At 37.9% G+C, this 18,187-nt stretch overlaps 1 protein-coding gene across 1 annotated transcript in view; it reads right to left on the bottom strand.

The window, feature by feature from the left end:
* Positions 1–18,187, bottom strand: part of AKAP9 (A kinase (PRKA) anchor protein 9) — a gene marked incomplete at its 5' end in the record, with an annotated part of 76,403 nt that overhangs the window by 1,951 nt on the left and 56,265 nt on the right. The window contains 18 exon segments of the mRNA XM_009078457.1: positions 234–354; positions 1,032–1,117; positions 2,094–2,326; positions 2,726–2,923; positions 3,509–3,694; positions 4,561–4,669; positions 5,548–5,747; positions 7,441–8,109; positions 8,992–9,142; positions 10,103–10,322; positions 11,075–11,219; positions 11,855–12,043; positions 12,939–13,130; positions 13,921–14,039; positions 14,756–14,819; positions 15,249–15,752; positions 16,132–16,272; positions 17,267–18,187. The exon segment at positions 17,267–18,187 is cut by the window's right edge and continues 36 nt beyond it. Coding sequence (XP_009076705.1) covers positions 234–354; positions 1,032–1,117; positions 2,094–2,326; positions 2,726–2,923; positions 3,509–3,694; positions 4,561–4,669; positions 5,548–5,747; positions 7,441–8,109; positions 8,992–9,142; positions 10,103–10,322; positions 11,075–11,219; positions 11,855–12,043; positions 12,939–13,130; positions 13,921–14,039; positions 14,756–14,819; positions 15,249–15,752; positions 16,132–16,272; positions 17,267–18,187 — 4,448 coding nt within the window.

Below are 18,187 nucleotides of genomic sequence, written 5' to 3'. Positions count from 1 at the left end.
GCCGCCGGCGCCAAGCACATGACGTAAATCAGATAGCAGAAGTGTGCAAGCTTTGGCCTTGATCAGGTGGTGAGTAATCACACACTGAATGCCTGAGACATAATTTGACATGTATCCTTGCAGAGAAAGTTAAATCCTATGGCATCGAACGTTACAAACATTAGCAGTAAACACTGATGCTTTCATTTAGTTAAACTGTCTGACAGAGAATAATAATTTAAACCAAAATGTACTTATGTTGAAAGTTTCCAGGAGATCTAGGAGACTCCATGCCTGACCTGGATCTATAGGAATGCCTTTGTTCTCCATAAAGATCCATGCCACCAGAGAATGAATCAGGCCGTAACTCATTACCTAGAAATACAGAAAGCAATGTCTTGAAAACTAAAAAAGTAGCATCTCTTGCACTTTACTGGGAATCTCAAATGTTAGTTTTCTGTTTGCGTATCACAAAAATGGTGTTTAACAAACACAGACCACTTTTTGACTCCCTCAGGGAAACCAGAGGGGAAATCCTGGCCTCCCAGATGTCAGTGAGAAAACTCTCAGACTGAGCAGGACATGGTTTTAGTGCAGACCTAGATAGCCAGGAATTAATAAAGAACCTTCTGATTCTCCTTAGATTCCTACAACAAAAGCAAACAGAAAACTGTTATATCCCAGGCTTTAAGCTATAACAAAAGACTGACAAGCTTTTATTCTGAGAAAAGGGCCAAGGTGCAGATCTCCTATAAAAATTCCAATGATGCAGCTAAAATTGCTTTCATGAATGCAAAAACTGCCACGTTTTTTTAAATCCCACCCACGATGGAGCAAAACAAAACTGAAGAGAAAGCAAATAGGTTAGTGTCAGTGCTGAGCATGGAAACCCTCAGAAAACTGAGAAATAGGTTAATCCAAGCAATTACAGCAAAAGGAAACAGCCCCCATTCATTCTACATGAGGAAAAAATGAATTAAACACCACCTCCATTAAGCAGTGGTGTGATTTGTGAGTACCATTTTTTCAGTCATTATTGGACGATAACTTACCTGTGTTCTGGCTAAAGACATCCCTATTGATACTCAGTACACCAGAACCTGTAACTCTGTGCCACCGACGAACCAGGAACTTCATTCTGCATTTCAAATAAAAAAAGCAAAACAGTTTCAGGATAAATGGAATAGTCTGATAAAAGTAATCTGCTTCTTGTATTATAGAAGGTCTAAGAATTACTTGAACAGTGAGCAAAATGAAGAGATGGGTGTCTAAAACCTGAATATCAAGTAGTAAACATCCTTATACACATAGGGATACACCTGCTTTCAGCTTCACCTCTGCAGTGCCAGGGACTTCAGAGGTGCTGCACAGGTCCAAGAGGGCAGCAAAAGGCTCAAGCACCTAAGCAACAGCACATCAGCATTTTAAAATCATGCTGAATATACTTTTGTGCCCTGTCACACCTCTAAAACAGCAACCGCAGAGTGCTGTGAGTAGAAACCTCCCTCATAACAGGTACGTCAATAGTTCCTTGGATTTATACTATGCACAAAGCTCAGAACAGCAGCAAGCAGCAGTGCTTGGGGGTTCAAACCTTGGGGAAGAAGGTTTGTTAGCAACATGGCAGTACTATGCAGTAATAAACTTTACTTTTTCTTCCTCATCGATTCCTGCTCACCCTTAAGTTTTGTGAAATTCAAAGCACTACCTGGATGGAGAAAATTAGTTCCTAAATCTGTGTTATACTTATGTGTAAGAATTTAACCTTTAAAGGAAATTAAGTTGCAGAAAAAAAACTTTGTAACTGCAGTAACTAGAATTGCTAATAACCTTTTTTCCCCTCATATTCTGACTTTATCCAGTACACTCCATCTGTGATAATCAAATACAGAGCCTGTCAAGTACAATCAGACTGCTTATTCCTGTTACAGATTTTACCTATGGTCTACTCTACCTCTCACCCCACACATTATCTACTCTATTGATGACTATCAAAAATGTATCATTTAAACAGGATGGAACATGCCAAGTTCTAGATTTCACTAGAGAGTTAGAAAAGTATATTTTAAACTGCACAGCCACATCTGTTGGAAATGCAACTCCCTCCAGTTTACCTTGAAATTGCGATGGACACTCTGACTGCAGAGCGAAATCGTGTAAAACCCTTTGAATGATGTGTGATGATCTCGAGGTCTGTGTAGGAAGGCTGCCCACCCATCCGTGCTATGAGGGCCAGGGTGGCTTCTTCACACTCCTGGAATCCACCCAGTAACAGCAGCAAGTATTTCTTCTGGTATATGAGAGCTTTCCGAAAGCTCTCTGCCCGTAGGTATTTGCCATAAATTCTCTGCAGCGAGAAAAGAAGATAAAAGGCCTCATAAACTCCAAGAACTGCTACAGTTTGAAGAGTTTTGACATTGTTACTCCTATATAGCATTTCTGTGATGATTCATTTCTCCCTATCATGGAGAAGACTGCGCTGCTGCTCACGCTGATTGAATGCAGCTTCATAACCTGAGGATCACTGAAGCAGCAAGAAATAGAGCACACACAAAAGGACAACATATGTGCTTGCATGCCCTTCTTGGGGAGAAAAACTTACAGTCAGGTATCTGAGGATGAAAATTTTAAAACTGAATTAGTATCTGTTTACTCAGAATAAGCAGAGCTAACACAGTGAAAAACAGGCCCAAAAGAAAAGGAAAAAGCAGCTGTAGTTAGTATGTGGGCAAAAAAGTCTTCCTACCCTTAAAACAGCATTTTCAGAATCTGATCCCAGTTCTCTGAGGAAAGCCTCGCTCCTTAGCTCTGCTCTCAGCTTGGAGAGCTCTGCATCAGCTTGTTTCAAAGATTTCTGCAGTGACAGCCTTTCTCTGTTCCAAGTTTCCCTCTCAGAGGCAACAAGAGTATCGATATTAACTCCATCTGATGAGTGCCTAGAAGACTGAAGGCAAAAGTAACTCAATTTAAACCACATAGTTTGCAAAAGCTTCAGCTGTGTCATTCTAATAATTGGTTTGTTGGAGACCTCATAAAATTAATGAGAGAAAAACTACCCACTGATTGGACCTGAGGCCACCCCTGCATCCTGACACCTCAGCAATTTAGGAGGAGCCTCCTAAACTAAGTGAGTTTAGGAGGCTGACCAATGTCCCAGAAAAATATAGCTTCTCAAACCAAAGTCCCCCTCGACTGTATCATACTAGCTTCATGATCTTGAAGCTTATGTGGAGCTACTTGTCACTTAATCATGGTGATGAGATACAGATCAAAAAGGGAAGCACAAGGCATTTGAAAGAAAAGAGCATTTAACAAAATGAAGCTGGGTAAAATCACAAAGCTTACACTACACAGGGTGAACTGAGATATACTGACCACTGAACAGGAATAATTCACACCCACTTACTGTGCAGAGGGAAGCCAAGAAAGATACACAGTTTGATCACTCCCACTCGGGTGACAGGGACAACAAATGATGCTTTTATGCCTCTAAACAAAACCCATTACATCAGCACCACCAAAGACATACGTAGTCTCCAGAAGGTTGTCTGTGCTGGTATCTTCTCAGTTCTTCCTCCAGTTTCATAACAGCATTCCTCAAATTATTCTTTTCTTCACTCAGCCTGCTGACAAAGCCTGTCAGCTCAGCATTTTGTCTCAGCAGCCTTTCAGTCAGCGAGCTAGATGGAGTCCCCGGGGGTAGCACTAGCTTCAGCTACAAGGAAGAAAGAAAACCACATGCAATTGAATTAGATGCAAGTTGCCAACTTGAAAATGACTGGCTTACAGTGAAAAACTTTTGTAGATAATGACAATAACTTTGAGGCAACTCATATAAAGAAAACTTCAGTGTACATGTAAACTACAGAAAAATGTGACTTTCTTGTCTATGCTTATCCTGTATATTACATGAGAATACTTTCACACAAGCTCAATTGTACCAGCTGTAACAATTTGCAAAGCTTTTCTACTATGTTTATCTAACTTAGAGGAAAAGAAAGAAAACCCTTGAAGCTTTTTTCAAGTCATGTTGAAAACATTTGCTTAAAATACACGTAAGGAGCAAGCCAAACTAATTAAAACATCAAATATTGCTGAATTCTTGGTAACAGATGACCTCACTTCATTTTTTTCACAGGTGCAAGCTACCCAATCTTCAATGGCCTGTCCTTTGGTAAATACAGGGCAGTTTAAGTCAATGTGTTGTATCAACACAATAAGGTAAATATTAAATGTTGGTTTTAAAATCAGGAAATACTGAGTAAAGTTTGCTCAGTTACAGAAATACTGCTGAAAGGAAAATAACTTTTAATGAAAAAGCCATGAGATTCAAAAATTTACAATGAAACTGAAAAAGTTTTAATTAAAAGTGATTTTTCAACTTTAACAAGTATTGAAAATTGAAAAAAAAAAAAAGGAAAGGTTATTTTACACTTTAACAACTCAAATCAGAACATTCACTGGAATTTTTCTTTATAAACACAGGCCTGAGTAAGTACTGACTTACAAACTCCTTGCTGGTTTCTGCTCACAGCTCATCAACCGAACTCTCCCACCAAAGTTACAACATTGCACTCTCACCTCTTCCAGAGAGGACAATCCGGGCAGGATTTTCAGTTCTGAAATAACTTCTTCAATAGCATCTTGAACTGCAATGAAGTCTTGATCATCTGCTGTTTCAAACTGCAACCTGAAACAAAAGGCACGGTTTCAACAGCAGGTACAGTCCAACACCATCCTGACAGGACTTTCCATGGATCCCTATGTGGTATGTCTTTAGCAAATCACTTCAGCACAGTTACTGGAGACATGGCAACATTTTCACAACTGCTCAGTGACTCCACATGAAACTGGCTCGATTTCACAAAAAATGTGTGTAGAACAGTTTCCACTCATTTGGAGACAAGGATGTTCTATATGAAGCACATTTAAAATTGTGGTCCTGCTTCCCACAAATTTGTTGAACCTGTGTGAGCAAAATCTTAAGATATTTTCAAGATATAATGGATTCTGTATTGCCTAAATGTTTCAGAATGAATGTTTAGTATCAAATGACCATCACAGCAAAATAAAATCAGCTTCAAACCTCCCATGGACCTGGTACCATGCTACTTTTTCATTATAAGGAGATAGTAATCTAAAAAAATAAGAATCAAGATCAATTTCCCTTGACCATAAAGTATTTATTTTTGCTGAGGGAAGCAAGGGGGATGATTCATAGCAATGATCTCTATATTCATCCCCTTATACAGCGAATTATTTAATTAATTAATTGGTTTTAATTCATCTACCTACACCACACCCAAACAAACCTTACCACTTTTCAGAGTAAAAAGGATAATTTTTCTGTAACTTATAAAGGACCCTATTAAACATGTAAGATTTAGAGCAGCACTTGATAGTTTGTGATCCTGCCTTACATCAGTATGTCTCCAGTAATGACACACTATAAAACTAGAACAACCCCAAACTCAGTTACTCCTGCACTCTGTGAATTATGATTCAAACCCAATATATTAGCTTGCTGGTTGCTATTAACAAAACCAAGTAGCTGAAGACTGATCTAACCTGTTAGCAGCTTTCCGAGCCAACTGCTTCAGCTTTGGAGATGCATTTTGCAGCTTTTGTCTGACTTTTTCCAGAATTTCAGTAGCAGCAGAGAGATCTCCTGTCACTGTGCGGTAGGACAATTCATTTGTCTCAGCTCCTTCCATTTTTTGCTGGAGAACCCAGTTTCTTGTTCTTTCATTGGGTGTATCCCAGGTAGTCTGGAAAGAAATATGTATTTTTATCCATATACAGAATCTATGTGATCCAGTGCTGTACAATGAAAACATGTAACTCTGAAACGCACCCAGAAAATGAAGAATAAACAATTCTAACAAAGAAAAGAGCTTAGTGTGACTACAGCACTGCTGTAGTACACCACTACACTATTATTTGTGAAAGGTGTAATGTGATGTCTTTCTTGACTAAGCTCCAGCAACCATGGAGCTAACAGTGTGAATCCCTTCAACAAACTCACTTGGCAGGAAGCCCCCAAGCCTTTCTGTTTTTCCCACCAGCAGCACCTTTACCAGTTGTGCATGGAATTTGGGCAACTGGACCCATGTGCTTTGGTGACCAATTCCAGTCAGAAGAAAGGGCTGGAAGAGACCATCATGGTCACAGAGGTTCATCACGGGCACAGGCAACCACACCACTGCCGCTGCCACGAGCGAAGCAGTGCACTCAAGTTGTGTTCCTCACCCACAGTAATGCTCTCTCCTCACTCCTATGGAAGAACTGCTAGCCCTCACAGGGAAACCTGAGCCCCCAGATATGCCATAGGCTGTTTGACTACAGTGTGGTACCAGTGACAAAAAACAATGTTGCAAGTGTCATGGGAAGCAGCATGAGATTCATTATTTGAAATTCCAGGCAGATCTTAGAAAGCAGATCACACTGGTGATGAGGAGGGGAAAAAACCCCAACGGCTGCCACCAACCTGATCCAAGGAAGACTCTTCACTGACTACAGCACTGGCAGTTACCACTGTGCAGAAGAACAAGGTGCACAAACTGAGCATGGCAGGAGGGCTGATGCTGTCACAGTTATCAACATCCTGCCTCTAGCTGTTGGTAATTTCCAGTGCTTCAGAAAATTAAAACCAACCACCAAATTAGATGAAAAGAAAAATTTCCTGCCTGGCTCCACAAACAGACAACAGGCAAAAAACATGGCAACAATGGCAGGATGGGCAAAAACGTGGTCAGCAAAGAGGCAAGACTCCTGTCGACCCTCTCCATGACTATCCACAAATCAGTCACCCAGCAGCACATTATCTTGTACAGCAAAGTCTCTAAAAGTTTCAGAAGTGATTTAAAAACAATTTTAAAACTTTCCAAACCTTTTATGAGAGAGAAAAATTTACAGACAACTGTGTTTCCAACTTTAAATCATCTAAAAATTATGATAAACTCCTAAATTGATTTTCTACCTTGATTTCTTTCTTATATTTTGTTTGCTAACATATCCATGTTCATGCATATGCTTGTTTGATTTCTTACTCAGGTATTTCTTGAAGCTGTTGGAAGATCACTTTTAAATGTTTCAAAGATCCCTTGTGGTTTATGAATTAAAGATTAAGGGCACTGACCTGGAACATTCCTGAGTAGGAACAGCTCATTCCTGCGACTTGGTGCAGGGAATGTTCTCCTATACTGAGACACAAAGTGCCTTTCTCCTGCTCACACTCCTCCTTATACACTCCTATAACTTCATTCTCAGGAGGAGGAGTGTGAATAGTTTTAGGTAGCAAACTGGAATGCTTTCCCTTTTCCTTTTTCTGGTCCTGTGTTCTGTAATCTGCTATTTTATAGACTGAGTAAAGGCACTGTGACACACAATGCTAGCTGAGCACAAGAATTAAAGCTCAATTGCACGGTTCAGTATTAGACATTGCTTTCAGTCCTACTGTACCTCATTTGGATTGTGGCCTGGTGTCCTTTCAGCTTCCTTTCTTCTTTCGTTCTCCTGTTGTTTTTTCTGTAAATCTTGGATTATTTCCTGCAACTTCTTTGTTTCATTGCCTAATTTATGAACTTCTTGCTTCTTTTCTCCAAGTTGCCACTGAAGGTCTTCTACTTTGGACTCCAGTTCATGGAGTTTTTTCTGTGCTAGTATGTTAGCATCTTGTTCTGCTTGTAATGCTTTCCTCTGGGTCTGCCTTTCTTTCTCCATTTGCTGCCTCACTTGCACAGATTCCAGTTTATACTTCTCCATCTCACTCACTAACTCCACTATACGGCCATGCTTTTCATCCATTTGTTTCTGTAGCTCTTTAAGTAACTCCTCAGATGGATTAGGTGTTCCAGCTTGCCCCTTATCTTCAGCACTTTGAAGCTGAGCACACAGCTCTTTTTCCCTTTCCAGGGCACTGCTTATTTCAAGAGCTCGAACCTTTTCTGATTCAAGAAGCACCTGCAACTCAGAATTGCGGCCTCGCTCACGTGACAGCTGGGCAGCACTCAGTGCTTCTTGGGATTCAATTTTCTGTTGCAGTTCAGTTGACAGCTGTTTCTCTTGCTCCAAAAGTTTAATTAACTGTGAGTTCTTTTGTCTTTGATCTTCAAGAGAAAATTTTAAATCCTTTCAAAAGAAAACAGAAGAAAGGAATTTATTAAAGCCATTTCTGTATACTTTCTATTATCTTCTGCAAATTGCAAATATGCTACCTCTAACATGTGTTGCTTTTAATGGGTTTTGCTATTCACAATTAATCTGACAATAATCTGAACGCTGCAGTGACCTCTGATACTAAAATGTATTATAGGTGTCTTTATTCTAAAATCAGATCATCTCATGAAAGAATCCTTGCAACATATACTTCTTAGTGAGATACAAACAGCTGCAGTTCTGAAGTTGAAGAAAGCAAGCTGCTTTTACTTTCTGAAACTGTCTAAATGATTTCACAAATTCACATGTAAATAAATCTATGCTGTTAAAGTTACTGTTTTGTTGGTCTTACTACTTGTACTAGCATAACTGCTCTCACCCTCCCTGTATCAAATCTTGCAGAGGTCCCAAGAAAGCCACTAATGTGTTTTCTCCTAAAGTAAACTCCCTAGTTTGATTTTCAAGAGGTGAAACTGCTGACTTTTAAAATGGAGACAAACAATACATCTCCCTAAATAATATTCTTAAATACTGTATTTTAGGTTGTGGTAGGGGTTAGGTGTAGCCATGTTGACAGTGTCCTGTCCCCTTAAATTACTAAGGACCATTATAGAATCTTTTAAACTTGGCCCTGGAAAGCATGGTTGTAAAATTCCCATTGATTTACATGAATTTGCATTAGGTCTTTTTCTTTCTTTGCCACACAGCTTCTATACACCTTTCTTCAGCTCTACTGCAGTTGAAGACAGAACATGGATTATGCATTGGACAAAAACGTAAGCTGAGATGAAATGTTATCCAAAAGAATATTTTTGTGCTCTCTGATGTTCCAGGCTGTTTGAGAGTATGGAATACCTCAAGCTCTTCTCTTCCTCTCTCCTCACTGCGTTCCATTTTAGCTTTTTCCTTTTCCAAAGCCCACTGTAGCTCTCTTGATTTTTTCTGTTCATTGGCCATTGTATCCTTGAGAACATCGAGCTCAGCTGCTTTTTCTTTAACTTCAGTCCTAAAAGAGAAATGGGCAACCTTTACATTAGGCCATGGCTCTAATCCTATCATGGTAAGGTCAGTTACTTGGTATTTATTCCATCTGTGCACTACGAACACTTTTAGTGTAGTTGAGTAACAGTGAAAAGCCTATTCAGAAAAACAAGCCCAACTCAAAGCCAAAAAAAGAGTTGCATAGCTCAAAAATGACAGAAAGTGTGTCAATGCCACTAACTTTGTAGCTGCCATTTTTTATTAACTGGTGGCTCAGAGGCAGTTACTGTTCAACTTAATCCAGTCACTTGGCCAAAATCTGAAAGAATGTAGTGGAAATGCGTCTTGCTGCCATGTGTCTCGAGGGAAAAAGACTTACACTGGGGGAGAAAAAAAAAAACAAACCCCTTTGACCTGAACTTTTTTTTTATTTTGCATCAGTTTGCAAAACAATCTTGCTCCTGATGGCTTGTAAAGCTTGTAAGGTAATCTGTAAAGCTGTCCCAGTCTCTGAGCTGAACATTAAGATACTGCACATGCCTCCAGTACAGGCATAAATAATAATGGCTTTCTTAAGTGCCAAATACTTGGCCTGTTACCTCTGCTGTCAATCATGTCAAAGCAACACTTAAGAGTATTTCATATGGAAGTACTTGCAAAGTCATTTTAACTTTGCAATTTTTTTCTCCATGGACAGTTTTAGAAGCAGAAAAACCTTTCATTAATACGATCTATTTACTGGCTTGCATACAGTAGTCTAATATGTCAAAATTTAAAAAGAACAGAAAAATCAGACTATGAATTGAATTATGTTTTTTGTCAAATGGGACAAAGTCTGCTTTTTGTCAAATACGTTTTGCAGAAAAACTAAGAAGCATTTACTTTACACAAGATCAACGCCCTTAATAAAATCAGTATTATGATTTCACATTAGGAAAGATAATCTTCAAAGACAACACAGAAAGCTTGGCACTGAAAGCCACACCTGATAGTTTCTAGGTCCTTGAAGTGCTTGTGCTGTGCTTTCAGGGTTGCTTCAAGCTCTAGTTTGGCTTGTGCAAGTTCATTCTTCAGCTCTGCGCCCATCATTCTCTCCGAATTCAGCTGTTCCTGAAGCTCAGCTGCTCTGTCCTTCATGCTCCGGAGCTCCACTTGCATCTCCAGTATTTGTGACTGCTTCTGCTGCATATTATACTCCAGCATTTCTAAGGAGAGTACCATTAATATGGAAATTACTTCATAAAAAAACACTGTCTGCTTGGGTAAAGCTTCCCCTAGCCAGAGCATGACCACAAGGTTATCATTAAGAGTGTTATTTTAAAATATGATATTCTTTCAATAATGGAATAAAAGCAAAGCATGCCTTTTATACTTGAATACCTTTCAGACTTTCAGAAAATCACTTCAACTGCTGAACTTCCTAAAGGCTACAAAATGTGTGCAACCACAACGATACGTATCATTTGGGTAACGACTAACACAGCTGAAGTTAGGTGTGTTATGTATGTATACTTGTGACCAAATTTTTGTGACAAAACACCAAAGTGAGCTTTACTTAATTTTAAAGTACACCTGTTCTCTGAATTTTCTGTTCTTCATTCTAATTGCTTCTTAGTCTACACACCTGACTGACTATCCAACTTAGATAATTTCAAAGCTATTGAACCTAAACAGTGAAACATAAACATGGAAAATAACCTTAAAATACAAGCCTGATTTTTATAGCAACTGAACATAACTTTGTCTAACTTTCAATTTGGTACCTATCATAAGAACACTGATTATATCCTAATTTTTGCAAAATTAGTCAAATAAGATTGAAAAATATGAAAACTATGCACCCTCAGAATATGCATATCAAAATCAGAGAGCAAAGAAAGTCAGTGCTTTTGTCACAACATTATGAGCACTGCCATGAAAGCATTTGGAAATAGACATATATTACCACAGAAGTCACCTTGGCTTTTTGAATCAATCTCTTGTTCTCTCTTTGGATTATTCTTCTTGCTGTTCATCTGAGCATGTAATACTTGAATCTCCATCAGCAAACTTCTTCTGTCTGCATTCTGAAGACAGTCCATTGCTGCTCTCTGGTTAGCAGCCTATTAGTATCAGAAACATTAAAAAGTAAAGCTCCACATTTTATTAGATATCCATGGCATTGATATTACGTTTACTTATATATTCATAGTGCATATATATTCAAAACATTTTCGATTAAATCAATATTATATTTGGAAGAACTGCTTGTTATTTTTTTCATCAGGCATCAAAATTACAGAATGAAAAGAGCTATCAGTTTTCTGTCAAACTGTAGTTTTTCCCACTAATCCTTCCATGTTCCAGAGGAGATAACTGATCTCTCTCTGTCCCACAGCAGCCTTATCACTTCCCCTTCTTACAACTTGCTTCATATATACAAGCTACCTTTTCTCTTAGACAGTGTAACATAATTCTAATTAACTTATTGATATCAAGCTCAGGACAGCTGTGTTTCATTCAAATCTCTCTCTGAAGGCTGTATTTTACATTTCACTTGTGCACCCAAAAATCTCTTTCCCATCCCACATCATTTTTCTTTTTAAAGACACCACTTCTTCCTGCAAGTCTGACTTTGTTTTAACCTTCTGACTGTCAAAACTACTATTAATACAAACCTTTTTTTATAGATTTATACATTCAAAATTAAAATCTAATGTAGACGAACATGCTTTGACTATAGTACAGTTGGTATTACCTGCTCTTGCAGTCTGTGCTCTAACTGATTCATCAATATCACTGCATCTCTGGTGCCCAGTTCTGCAAGTTCAGTTTGAAACGCAGCAAGAAGAACATTTTGTTCCCTCACAAAAAGCTGTTGAATAGCACGCAGAAGTTCTCCTCGCCAGTCTGAGACACCTTCAGCAGATTCAGTACTTGCATAAATCTGCAGCAGTACAAAAACAAGTTAAACAGCAGAATTGAAAGATTACATCATTACGATTTTCTGAAAAGTGTGTGTTTTCAGTGGAGTATTTAGCTTTTGTTACCCAATAGCTCCATGACATTCATTCATACAAATGGATGCACTGATTGTACACATGATGATTTCTTCTGCATTCACTAATGCTAAATTTTTATCAGTTTTAGATGGAGGCAGTTTAGCTTTTTGTAACTGAAAACTTACCCCATGCAGTTACTATTTATGTTACTGTATCACACTATTCTATTAATTTTTATGGTGGCACATGTATGTTCCCAGGCTCTTGCAGAGCTCTGTGGTAGTGAGCAGATACTGTGTATGAACAAGATTTCATTTTCAATGACATGAACTTAATGTCCCCACTTTGCATGCTGAAGGAAATGCTGAAACAATAGAAACTACCTACATATACCCACAAGTATATGTGGCAATTAAACAGGCAAGTCCTAGTAAGTTTTAACAGATTACTGACTAATATTGTATTGTATTTTAAACAACCCTCCCCACCCTTTTCTCTCACTGCACTCTTTTCAATAGCATTCAAGTTCTACTACACCAATAAATAACAACATTAAAAAATCTAATTTAACTGCTACTGAAACATGCTTTAAAAACAGAATTCTTTTTAAAAGGTGGATCTATACAGTCAAAAGCTATCAAGGCACAGAAGAACAAATACAGGCTGTAATTTAAGATACACTAATACAAGTAAGTGCATCATGCAGTTTTACTGCTCATTTTTTCAATCTTTGCCTTGTAACAGTATATTTAAGTGTTTAAGCTTGAACTGTGAGTGTGCCTTATAAGGTTATCACAAATTATTTCTTATTTAGATAGACTCTTATGATATTATTTATACCTCAGCTTCTCTGTGAAGTTGCATTTTTGCAATCAGGTCTTTCAAAGATGAAATGGTGCTTAGAAAAGCTTTTCTTTCCTCTAACCAGGATTCTGGTTCTTGCTTAAGAGGTGAGATATCTCTTTCACCATATGGAAATTCAGTGAGAGACAGCACCTGTATGCCCTCATGATGGACTGCTCTCAGCAAACCCTACAATAAATGCAAAAAGAAATCAGTAATGCCAGTAATAACAACATATAATAATAACAACAACAAGAAGAATCATCATCTTATTACATATTGGAATTCTGGCACTTCTAATTTGATCAGCATAAGTAAACTATTTATGCTTCCTCATATCAAAGACTGAAGTGTCACCCCGTTCTTTATATCTGTCAAACAGAAACTTATTCAATAGACGTATTTTTCCTCAGTTTCAAATAAAAATTTCCAGTGCACATATTTTTAAATTTTAAAATAGCTGTTGACGGAAACTGACATTTTAAAAACCAAGCCCTGGGAAGCTTCCAGGTGAGTAATTCACGTTTTGAAGTGACTACAAAGCTAGGGCTATGTCACAAAAGGCTTTTTTTTAAATGCAATTAAAGCATGATACCCTCACTGCTTACAAAAAACATGTATGTTTGCTTTTATAACATAGCTATCATTCCACACCTATAAAAACAGAAACTATAGGATTGTGTAATATATGACCATGACATTATCATTAATACAACCAAAATAAATTATAATTAACAGCAGTTTTATTTGTCATAATCATAACTGAGAACAAGCCTACAGTTATAAAACTCATTCAACCTAATTTAAAATGCAAAAATGCACGTAGTATTTCAAAGTGCTTTAAAATGCATTAAAACAGTCAACACTAAAACTTGTCTAAATGGCTCTATTTTCACTGATCAAGCAGCAGCTAATCTAAACTTTTGACAGTTATCACTCTTGTTCCATTTAAAAAAAAAAAAAATCAGTTCTATTTCACCTTAATTTTTTTTGGAAGTAAATCTGTTGAAGTTTCACCTTCATCTATTCCTTCAGATACTGTGTCAGATCCCTGGGTCTGAGCAAGATACATTCCTTGACTCCAGTCTGAACCAGAGTCTAAAATAAAAGGAGAGAAAAACATGAAAGCTGGATTACTGGGAACCTTTGAAGAACAGGCATCAAAAAGTGATTTTTTTATCTATTGTAGTAACAGGTAGTTGCATGTCACTAGGGGTTGATTCTAAGCCTGGAGACTACCAGTTTTATAGTTTTTCTTTCCCAGTTTCAAAGAAGTAACACCAAAACAAAACTAAACAAAAGAACCACAACCAAACTTAACAATCCTACTTTAGTTTTAAAAGAGAAACAACTACTTGAAGAAACACTTCTGTCAAATGACCCTCTCTTAATATGCTTAGTTTTGCCTATGGAAAAGATCACATTAACAATTTTTATTGCTCTTGTAGAAGTACCTGTCATCATCTTCCACTGCTAGGGAGCCGTAGCTTTAAGTACTATCAAGACCTGATGAAGCTACACTGAAGAGATAATGTAACATGTAAGGAGAGTATAGGAACTCCATCAGGAAGAAAAAATATTAGCATCTGATGCTTCAACTCAACCCATCTCTGCTATGGTCATTTTCCTTTTGTAGCAAATTAACAGACATGGCATGCTCAGCACCTTTTATTAGTGCCCCAGGCTTCTGCTTCCAGCTGGGGAGTAGCTGGTTTTATTTCTTAAGGCACCAACTCTTTAACAGTAAACTTAATATCAAAAAAGCAGATTTAGTTTATAATGCTGTTTGAAATTTATAAACACAAATTTCTTACCACTAGAACCTCCATCTCTAGCTTGGTATGGTGGAGAACGTGCTAATCCAGACACTGTGATCCTCTATAGTTAGGAAAGAAAACAATCAAATCTTTAAACACCCTTCACCCACTCTCAATAACAGAGCAACTTCTAAGGAGCAGGAAACAATGTGAGCTTCTTTGTTCCACTTCCCCTGCTAAAGTAATAGTAAAAGTAAGTAATAAAATGGGAGGCAAGAAAGATGGCATTCAACAGGGTGACCTACACTTGTCCCCACTGCACAGAACAGGACAGTTCAAGGCAGAAGCACAAGGAAGCACCTGAGAGTTGAACACACTCACGAACTGAAAATGCAGAGGAAGGGTACACAATTTCTCCCTAGGCCACGAAAACATTAGAACAGCTAAAAGCTTTATACTGAACACTTAACAGACTTTGAATGAGAATTTCTGTAGCAAGAGCAAAAGCATGAACCAAAGTAGTTCAATGAGTGTAAAATAGGACACATACCTCTTTGGCTTGTAGAGTTTCTATTAGTTCCTTTAAAGTATTACATTCTTCAGTCAATACTTGCACTGCAACAAACTTCTCTCTCTTTAATGCTTCAGATTCAGAGATATGCCTTGTCTCCATGTCCATGATTTCAGCAGCATGGAGTTCTTGCATTTGGTCGATTTTTTCAGTAAATTCTTGTATGATCTCTGCAATCTCTTCTGAAGAACATCCATTTTGCAAATCAATTTGGATTTCTGCATTTTTAACAAGGACTGGTGAAGTCTGGATACAGCTGCTGATTTCCACTGTCTTGTCTGTTTGCGATGAGGAGCTCTTTCCAATTACAGCAGACTCACTGGTAGACAAATCACACAATATTTCTGCATCCTTCTTGCTTTCAGTTTTGGCCATTTCCCTGTCCTTTCTCAGGTAACTTGCAAGCCTCCCTTCTGCCTGAACTAGTTTCTCTTTGACTTTGCATAGGTCTTCCTGAAGATGTATCAGACTTGCCTCTTTTACCTGTAAATAAGAGAGAATCTCAATTGCAGTCTTCCAAGTACTTAAAATATCTAACATCCTCTAAACCATTTAGAGCAATCCTCTAAACCATTACAGCTCAGTTTAGTCTTATTTAAAGCAGTTAGGACATATGGTATCAAATATTATCTCTGAAGAAACACAGCTCTAGATCCACTGTTGCACTACAATGGACTGTAAAACTATGTACTTTGGCAATGGGTGAAGATTTGGTCTACAGCATCAGCTCTGCTCCACAGACAGTAGGCACTGGTGGCACTCTCAGCACAAGATGAAAAACAAACTATATCATGCATATTTGCACAGTATGTCCTGTATAATCATTTGCTTTAAACACAACATGGAACAATCTGGTTCTTACTGCTAGTTCTTGTTGAAGTTTTTCTGCCTTTTCTCTGGAACAGCTCAGTTCTTCCTTTGCAGCAGCTGCCTCTTCTTTAATTTGTTTAAGTTCATTAATAAGCAAATTTTCTTTCTGACTTTCCATGAGCTCTGCTCCTACCTACATGGCAACGCAAGACATGGAACATGGTAAAGAAACAAGTATTAACAGCACTGATCATACCAGCTTACAAAGTGAAAAGACCAAAGGGGAAACACATACATGTTACTTGGATTCACACAGTCTCAAAAAATTAAGACTAAGACATCATTTGCCTAGATTAACTCCCACAAACTGGATAAGCATGGAAGGAAAGACTGTCTTCTTACAGTTTACTGAACTGCAAGCAGAAACTGGCTATACCACACAGGAAGCACACAGAGTGGAAGGTCAATGGAGAGTAGGACATGAAATCTGATAATATTAATTTGGATAAAAGATCTTAAAACTTTTTCTTGTCCAGTAGTGGGTTCCATGAGGTCTCTGAACTTGAGAGTTTCAGCAATCCAGACCATGTTTACACTACGAAGTCAATTTCGACTGAAGGTTTTAAATTCAGAGGCAACAAAACCAGTGCTGAATGGAAAATGGGAAAAAGGTACACTGCAAAAAACACTGATGGGAAATATCTTTGGAATTGAGATAGGAAAGCAAGAAAACACAAACCAAGATCAAAACATACATAAACAACCTCCCTCCCAAAAAACCTGTACAGACAAATTGATATCACTTCCCTTATCATTCTGAATCCTCTCTTAGACAATTCTTATTTTAATTTTTATCTCTCTATCTCCACACCCTGTACAAGTGTAATTCATTCCATTATATGTCAATTCAAAGTAAGAATAAGAAAGTATACGTCTAAAATTCAAACGCACTCTACATTCATGAAAAGGTAAGGCATTTTTAATGCAGAATGGAAATCAATAGTAAGTTCACCTAAAATAACATCCTTCTCTTCTTTGTAACTCCAGGAATAACAGAGAAACAAAAATATCCCACACAGCAGAATATTCCTGTAATTGTTATCATTAGGAAATATTCTTTCATTATACTTTACATAAAACATCAGGTTTTAGTGAAAACAAGCCCAAAGGAAATAGCATCTCATTACCTGATATGCTTGTGTTTCTTCTTGTTTAATGTATTTCTGAATCTCTCCTTTATGTTTTTCTTGAACCTCTTCTAGCAATTGCTGAAGCTCTAAGAATCTTTCTTCTTTCACTTTAGCTTCTTTTTGTGCAACTTTTACATTTTCTTTTTCTAGCTCCAAGTTACAATTTACTGTTGCCAGTTGGTCCTCCATCTCACTAAGCCTCTGTGTTAAGAGTGATAATTTTGATTCCATCTCAGTTTCACTTCTGTCACTCAAACCCTCTGTTTGGGCATTCTTGCTTGCATCCTCCACACATTTTGAAGCTTCCTGAATTTCCTGCATGAACTTTCTCTGCTCTTGAACTGCATTTAGCTGAACCTGACTCACAAGAGCAGCAGCAACTTTTTCCATTAATGCCTTTTCCAGTTCTAATATCCTCTTTTTAAGAATTTCTCTTTCAGCTTTGCTTTGTTCTTTCAGGTCTTTTATTTCATTGTAGGACTGGCACAATTCTGAATCTTTTTCCTTAATGCATGCCTGAAGCTGCTGCAGTTGTATCTCCATCTTGCTAACGGTGACTCTTGTATTCTCATCTGAAGTCCTAAGCTGGGGCTGATCTAGCAACTGTGTCTCCTGACATAAGACTTCTGCTTGTTCAGTTTTCCCATTGCTCCCATCTTCTGTTTTTTCCTTTTCACCTTTCATCAGTGCACACTTATATTTCTCTGTTATGCTTTTATGCTCTTTTTTTAACATACTAATTTCTTGATTCAGCTGGTTCATTTTCAACTTAGTGTCCTCAAGTTCAGCCTTTGTTCGAGATGCCTCCGCATTTATGTTTTCGATTTGCTTCTCCAGAGCTTCCTTTTCTGCCAGAACTATTTCAAGAGTGTGTTTTGGATTGTCAGCATCTTCTTGAAAAGCAGCAGTGTCTGCAGG

This window comes from Acanthisitta chloris, unplaced genomic scaffold (assembly GCF_000695815.1).
Source record: "Acanthisitta chloris isolate BGI_N310 unplaced genomic scaffold, ASM69581v1 scaffold17677, whole genome shotgun sequence".
Lineage (NCBI taxonomy): Eukaryota > Metazoa > Chordata > Aves > Passeriformes > Acanthisittidae > Acanthisitta > Acanthisitta chloris.
This window is presented reverse-complemented; position numbering and strand designations above follow the sequence as displayed.